Source organism: Gasterosteus aculeatus, chromosome X (assembly GCF_964276395.1).
Source record: "Gasterosteus aculeatus chromosome X, fGasAcu3.hap1.1, whole genome shotgun sequence".
Taxonomy (NCBI): Eukaryota; Metazoa; Chordata; class Actinopteri; order Perciformes; family Gasterosteidae; genus Gasterosteus; species Gasterosteus aculeatus.
Genome location: NC_135698.1, coordinates 3,505,934 through 3,513,959, shown reverse-complemented (window position 1 = coordinate 3,513,959; position 8,026 = coordinate 3,505,934). Strand labels below are relative to the sequence as shown.

General features: G+C 46.7%; 1 protein-coding gene, 1 non-coding gene and 1 pseudogene across 3 annotated transcripts; all 3 read left to right on the top strand.

The window, feature by feature from the left end:
• The first annotated feature begins 866 nt into the window (after positions 1–866).
• On the top strand, positions 867–1,673 carry LOC144383727 (histone H1 pseudogene; annotated as a pseudogene). Its single transcript, XR_013451130.1, has one exon. The product of XR_013451130.1 is annotated as a histone H1 pseudogene (transcript).
• Positions 1,674–4,897: 3,224 nt separating this feature from the next.
• On the top strand, positions 4,898–4,969 carry trnap-agg (transfer RNA proline (anticodon AGG)). The gene has a single exon. It is a non-coding gene; the product is annotated as a tRNA-Pro (tRNA).
• Positions 4,970–6,972: 2,003 nt separating this feature from the next.
• LOC120809073 (histone H2A) lies at positions 6,973–7,816 on the top strand. The gene has a single exon (XM_040162650.2). It carries the CDS (start codon positions 6,999–7,001, stop codon positions 7,380–7,382), a length of 384 nt encoding a protein of 127 aa, XP_040018584.1. The 5' UTR covers positions 6,973–6,998; the 3' UTR covers positions 7,383–7,816.
• Positions 7,817–8,026: the final 210 nt, after the last annotated feature.

Genomic DNA, 8,026 nt, shown 5'->3' with positions numbered 1-8,026 from the left:
ATATAATAATGACAGCACTAAAAATTCAAAATTTTAGTGCTGACTTCCTTCATCAGCTGAATACTATTACACACCATCAGTGGTACAATAACAGTGTTATTGCAACGTTCGAGTTTCCAAAAAAAAGGCCACATTGGTTTTTCAGTATATTTGATGATTCAAATATGTTATACTATTTATAATACAATTTATTTGCAGAAGACATGACCACAGTGAGCAGCTCCTTTGAATGTTGGCATAGAAATACTTCATTCGTAACTTTATGATAATATAATAATGATTACATGTGTTATGTTCACCTAAATGTAACTGCATCTGTGCTGATAGAATTCATCAGCACAATATAAATAATGGTTTACAATAATAGACCTATATGCATATGAAAGCTTCCCAAAAAACTAACATTAGTGGGTCAGTATATTTGATGATAAAAAGTTGTAACTGCGTATAGTAAAAGGTACTATTAGCAGAAGAAATGTCCACAGTGAGCAGCTCTGATGGGAGGTCTGATTGAACTGTAACCACCATCACTGTGTTTGCTGCTTCCACAAAAACTCCAGTTTTTTAAATACTGATCAACATCTGATGGTTGTTTTACGTTGACACCATGAACCAACATGTGGATAGTTTGGAAACCCACTTTTGATGGAGACTTGATGTATTTTAAATACTTTTAAGAGAGAAATGAGTGGGAAAAGCCGCCGATCACTGCTGTCCACGGCGCTGAGTAGGTGAGGTTTGGAGGCTCCTCAAACAAAACGCATCGATCATCAGAGCTCTACGTGACCTGAACATGAAGAGAAACTAGTCCGCTATCGGCTCCTCCACCTTCAGCCTCCAGCACCTGATGCACATTTACTTTTTAGTCTTTAATCAGTGGAGAGAAAACACAAGTGACTCGACTTTCAGGCTGCACGAGCAGCTCCGGGCTGGGTTGAGTCTCTACGGTTCTCATGGTGCGTTTAAGTGCAGTCCGCTGCTTTCAGCTCTTCATCAGTCTCACTCTCTCGAGTCCTCGACGATACAAACGCACAACAACGGGACGAAATGGCAGAAGTAGCTCCAGCTCCAGCCGCCGCCGCGCCCAAAGCAGCCAAGAAGAAGGTGTCCAAGCCGAAGAAGGTCGGTCCCAGCGTCTCTGACCTCATCGTGAAAACTGTGGCCGCATCCAAGGAGCGGAGCGGCGTGTCTGCTGCCGCCGTCAAGAAGGCTCTGACCGCCGGAGGATACGATGTGGACAAGAACAAGGCCCGCGTCAAGACCGCCATCAAGAGCCTGGTGGCCAAGGGGACTCTGGTCCAGGTCAAGGGGATCGGGGCCTCCGGCTCCTTCAAGATGAGCAAGACCACCGCCGAAAAACCGGCAAAGAAAGCCGCTCCTAAAGCCAAGAAGCCCGCGGCGAAGAAACCCGCAGCTGCCAAAAAGCCCAAAGCAGCGGCAGTGAAGAAAGTTGTAGCCGCTAAGAAGTCACCGAAGAAGGCCAAGAAACCCGCAGCGGCCAAGAAGGTGGCCAAGAGCCCCAAGAAGGTAGCAAAGAGCCCCAAAAAGGTGGCCAAGAGCCCTAAGAAGGTGGTGAAAAAGGCCCCTGCAGCCAAGAAATCTCCAGTGAAGAAGGTCGCTAAGCCCAAAGCCAAGAAAGCAGCACCCAAGAAGAAGTAAACTGATGTGACAAACACTTCCATAAAAGGCTCTTTTAAGAGCCACCCACTCCTTCCTCAAAGAGCTTTGCCTTTATTTATTTTTTCAGACTTTATAGTGTTTTGACTTCTTAAAATTATTTTAATTTACTGTATTTAATTGAACTATACAACTGCTGGTGGGAAAATTTAGGAAATCCACTATTTTCGAGCCAACATGAGCTTCTAAAGACCATTTTATAAGAAAATATGGTTTTACTTATTCAAGGACAACACCTGCAGTTCTTTGATATCCAAATGTTGCTCAGACTCCAGAATTTGGCCCATCCATCATCACTGAACATTTGTTTTAAATGGAGAAAATGTACATTTCAATTGAACATACAAAGTGTGCTTTAAAGAGTTCGTCAAAAGCTCCTAGGGTACTGGTTGACTTGCAAAGTATGACCTGCTTGTCCAGAATAATGAAGAACTCATGGATGGTGCTCCTCTTCATCCCAACAGCTAGAAGATACGGTTGAGTGGTGCATTTGATTGCATCAACATGTTCTTGAATACCTGTTCCGCTCTGAAGATAAAGAATAAGTCAAAATTAAAAATTGGAAAGTCACAGATTACAACGGTCCCAACGTCTTGTTGCCATCTGTAAAGATAATCCTCATAAGCAATGACACAAACCTTCTTGAACACGACAAGATGTTTCTCAGCATGGGCTGCAGACACCTTGCCTGGTCTTCTCACACCTTGGCCAGTATTTGAGGTATTTAATGTATCACCGGTCCCTGTTTCAAATGACTTTTCAAGCTCGCTCCCCGCTGATACGGCGGGCCAGCTGGATGTCTTTGGGCATGATGGGCAACTACTCGTCCCTCCCTTACTGAGAGCAAAACACTCGACTAGATCTCGACTCTTTGCTGTCCTTGCGCCGAAATGGTGGAACGAGCTCTCTGAAGACACCAGGACCGCAGAGAGACTTCACATCTTCCGCCGCAAACTAAAGACACACCTCTTCAGACTCTACCTCGACTAAAGACTAACAAATTATAGCACTTAAATTGTACTTGTAACGTCACTCATCTATAGCTAATTGTAAATTGGCTTATTTGAGGAAATTGCACTTTCTTGTTTCTTGTTCTCCTGAGTTTGTACCCTATGGTTGAATGCACTTATTGTACGTCGCTTTGGATAAAAGCGTCCGCTAAATGACATCCACTGAGAGATGTCAGTTAGACAGGCAGAGATCCGAGCCACCACCTGGGTGTCCGAGTGAGGGAAGGAGAGAATTAGTTGGGTGTCATCGGCATAGCTGTGGTAAGAGAAGCCATGCGAGCGAATGACAGCGCCAAGAGAGTTGGTGTAAAGCGAAAACAGGAGGGGACCCAGCACGGAACCCTGAGGAACTCCAGTAGTAAGAGGACAAGGTTCCGACACAGATCCTCGCCAGGTTACCCGGTAGGTGCGGCCGTCGAGATAGGACGAGAGAAGGGAGAGAGACCGGTCTGTAGTTGTTTTCTTCAGAAGGGTTGAGGGTAGGTTTCTTCAGGAGGGGGTTAACTCGTGCCTCCTACAGAGAATTGGGAAAACAGCCAGATAACAGAGCGTTGTTGATGAGACAGGTGAGGAACGGAAGAAGGTCAGGTGCGATAGATTGTAGAAGATGTGATGGAATGGGGTCAAGAGGGCAGGTGGTCGGACGGGCAGAGGTTACTAGGGTAAGAATTTGGTTGGGAGAGAGGGCAGTGAAAGAGGAAAGTGAGGGCGAAAGAGGTGAGGTCGGTGCGACGCGAGAAGTAGGAGGTGGGTTTGAGAAGGAGGAGCGTATGTCAGCTATTTTCTTGGTGAAGTAGTTGACAAAGTCTCCCGGAAGAAGGGTGGAGGGGGGAGGAGGGGTAGGGGGTTCGAGGAGATTGGGGAAGATCGAGAAGAGTTTTTTGGGGTTAGAAAATGACGATTCGATTTTGGATTGGTAGAAAGCGCTTTTGGCAGCAGAGATAGAAGCAGAAAACGAGGAGAGGAGAGATTGAAATTTAAGGAGGTCGTCAGGTCGTTTATATTTACGCCATCTCCTTTCCGATGCTCGCATGGTGGCTCTCATGGCACGGACCGGTTGAGACAGCCACAGAGCCGGAGGGGATTTGCCAGTCCGTCGTGTCGTAAGAGGGCAGAGAGAGTCTAGAGAGGAGGAAAGAGTTGAGAGGAGAGTCTCTGCAGCAGCGTTCGGATGCAAGAGTGTGAAGGAATCAGTTGAAGGGAGAGCTGATAGAACAGAGGATGCCAGCGAGGAGGGAGAGAGGGAGCGAATATTGCGACGAGCCGGTATAGAGTTAGTCAATGAGGGAGGTTTGTTAGTTATAGAGAGTGGAAGGGAGTAAGAGATGAAGAAGTGATCAGACACATGAAGTGGAGTTACAGAGAGGTTAGTGGTAGAGCAGTTTCTAGTAAAGATGTAGTCAAGGTGATTGCCGGCTTTGTAAGTAGGAGGAGAGGGACTGAGTGACAGAGCGAAGGAAGAAAGTAGGTGTAAGAGGTCAGATGACTTCTCCGTCTGGATGTTGAAGTCACCCAGGAGGATGAGCGGAGGTCCATTTTCGGGGAAGTTGGACAGGAGAATGTCCAGTTCTTCCAAGAAATGACCTAAGGAGGCTGGCGGACGGTAGAGGACAACGATGGTTAATTGTACCGGGTGAGTGACTGTTACAGCATGGAATTCAAAGGACAATGGGGTGGATGGTGGTAGAGGGTAGAAAGAAAAGCTCCATTTGGGTGAAATGAGTAGACCTGTGCCACCACCCCTACCAGTGGGCCTAGGAGTGTGGCTGAAGGAGAAGGCGGAGGAGAGAGCGGCTGGGGTGGATGTGTTCTCAGGTGTGATCCAGGTCTCGGTTAATCTATCGTTTGAGTACACAGGCTGATGGAAAACAATGGAAACAGCAAGACTAATAACACAAAAAATCGGGGACAGCCAGCAGGCCTATCAAACTCCCAAATATGTGATTTTTTTGACTTGACGTGTGTTTGAGTCACGTGTGTTTGAGTCACTCAAACACACTCACACTATGAGCTACGCATCTCATTTTATGACAATTTACAGGTAATAACCTCGGATTTGAGGCACCGCTCTACACGTGAAGTGCTGATGGTTAATTAAAAATGACCAGCAGAGGGAGCTCAATGACCTGATAAGATGTGCTTCTAAAAAATGCCACATCAGCCCAGCAGAAGCTGGGTTTTCTCATCTGTATGCTGGGACCAGTTTGCATGGCTCGTTGGTCTAGGGGTATGATTCTCGCTTAGGGTGCGAGAGGTCCCGGGTTCAAATCCCGGACGAGCCCTTTCTTTTTACTCATCTTTGTTTGTTCAGCCCAAAATTGTACATTACAAATTTGTCTCAGAGGGCTTTAGAGTCTGTACACATGCAACATCCTCTGTCCAGAAACCCTCACATTGGCACACTCCCTCAAAAAAAAAAAAAACAATGGTGGGGGAAAAAAACAAAACCTCAGGGAGAACAGCAGAGGATGGGATCCCTCTCCTGGGACAGACTACAAGGGATGTCCATCCATCTTCACACCGCTTATCCTGCACACAGGGTCGCTGGGGGGCTGGAGTCTATCGCAGCCAACTTTGGGGCGAGAGACAGGGTACACCCTGGTCGCCAGCCAATTGCAGTGCTAACACAGGGACATACAACCATCCACACTGACACAGGGAATTTAGAGTTACCAATTAACGTCATCCCATGTCTTCAGACTGTGGGAGGAAGCCAGAGTACCTGGAGAAAACCCACGCAGACACAGGGTGAACATACAGCCTCCACACAGAAAGGCCACTGGGCAAAGTCAAACCCAGGACCTTCTTTCTGCAAGGTGATAGTGCTAACCACCACACCACCCAAATGTCATGAACAACATAAAATATTTACAATGCATTCAATTCCTAAGACATGAAAAAAACTCAAAATAATTTCAATCACAGGTCATACACCGATGTGAAATGAAGGGAAGACTTAACATCTATTGAATCTTGATGATTTTTTGGCATTAGCCAGAGCCAGGATGGAGCGAAATCAATCCAGCTGTACACAGCTGGAATAACTGCGCGTCCACGGGTTTCTTAAATAGACCACGGTATCGATCACAGATTTACTGATGAAATGGAGAAGCACGGCATATTTTTCACCGGCTGAGCAGCAACTAAGTATGGAAACTTATAGAGCTCCAAACTTTTCAAAAAAATCTTTTAGTGAGATTTTGTCGGGAGTGACCAAAATTTTGCCGCGCTCGCAGTCACGTGACTCAAATATCAGGGAATATGGAATTCATTTGGCGTTGTAGCCATGTTGTGCCCTGCAATCTAGTCGAATCGTTGATGAGGGCGGCCTACTGGAGATGGACAACATTGGTTACATTCTGAGAAGCAAAGACACAGCTGAAGGTAAAGCCCCAGGACATTTTGGTTTCAGTAGATGTTATTTCCTACATTCTAGTCGATTTTTGGGTGGTATGCTAAAGAATTGATTCTGATTCATCTGATCATGACTAGTAGGGCCTTCTAGACTTGAGCTGAACCTTCAGACAACTATTGTTGCGCCTTAATGACTGTCTATGTGCCACAATATGGCCTAATTATTAGACCTGTGTTTGAGATTTGATCCAGGTAAAAATGATTCAAGTAGGAAGTAAATAGGATTTGGGAACTTGGGAAATGGGAAAAACCATGTGGATATTTGTCTGATGCGGAACAATTTGGTATTGGATATTTTTTTCAATTTACAAATTAGGAAATATATATTGTGAAATATGTAGTAGGCAGTGTTGAGAAAGAAGTTCTTCAGAGGTAGTGAGGTGGCTCTTAAAAGAGCTGTTGTGTGAAAATCAGGCGGTTTAAGCTCGTTCCCCACCGATGCGACGGGCCAGCTGGATGTCTTTGGGCATGATGGTGACCCTCTAGGGGTGAATGGCGCACAGGTTGGTGTCCTCGAACAGGCAAAGACCCGCTCCTCTCGTGCTGGACTCCAGTTCCCAGTCGGTCGCGTCCACAGGCATCTGCGCAAAGGGAACTATGCCTAGGTGGCCAGCTGCTTCCTGGGGGCGGTGATACAGGATCAGATCTCCGGCTCCTGATTGGTGGAGGACTCCTCTTGGAGCTCAGCCGCGACTCTACAAGCGAGTCTCCGCTGCTCATTGGCGGAAAAATTTAAAAATGTCCGCCAAAAACTGTGAGCTCGCGCCCTCTGCTCTCGCGCCTGGAGCCTCTTCTCTGGTTGGTGCGCGCGTCAGGAACCGTCCCGCCCTTTCTGCGGACATATAAAGCAGGGTTTGACGCGTTCACAGACACTTCCTTCCCTGAAACTGTCTGACAATGAGCGGCAGAGGTAAAACCGGTGGAAAGGCCCGAGCGAAGGCAAAGACCCGCTCCTCTCGTGCTGGACTCCAGTTCCCAGTCGGTCGCGTCCACAGGCATCTGCGCAAAGGGAACTATGCGCAGCGTGTCGGCGCAGGAGCCCCCGTCTACCTGGCGGCCGTGCTGGAGTACTTGACCGCTGAGATCCTGGAGCTGGCTGGAAACGCCGCCCGCGACAACAAGAAGACCCGCATCATCCCGCGTCACCTGCAGCTGGCTGTCCGCAACGACGAGGAGCTCAACAAGCTGCTGGGCGGAGTGACCATCGCTCAGGGCGGCGTGCTGCCCAACATCCAGGCGGTGCTGCTGCCCAAGAAGACCGAGAAGCCCGCCAAGAAGTAAAGCCGGAGACCTCCATCCACCACAAAGGCCCTTTTAAGAGCCACCCACCCACACGAAAAGAGCTGTGATCTTCATAGGTTTTTTTTTGTTTTTTTCTCATTCCCACATTAGGTCATTTGTGCCACAACAACCATCCACTAATAATTCCATCTCCAGTAAGAAAAAATTTGTCTATTATGTAGTCTTACTTCTTACGGTCATCCTAATAAAGTCACACAACTCTAGCTTTACCGCTCAACCTGTTAATGTATCACGTAGAAAGGACACTACTGCAGCTGAAGCATAAAACAGTTTTAAATCCGACACTTGAGGATGTAGATGGATTCACTTTTAGAGAAAGGTAACAGGAAGACTTACAGGCAAGATTACAGAATGCAAAATAAGGATTTGACATTTTAAAGCGCCACAACTCATATTAAATATTCCTTTAGATGTATTTGTATTACATGTATTTGTCTCTATTCTGAATGAAAAAAAGGTGTGTGTCACGTCTCTACACGTCAGTGTTTGTGTATGTAATTATCAACAGGGTGCCCTGTGATTGTGAATGGTTTGTGTGACGGTCATTAGATGATTTCAGTGCATGCGATGATTTATACAACATGATTCTCGACAAATAAACAATCTTGTGTTAAGTCAAGAGC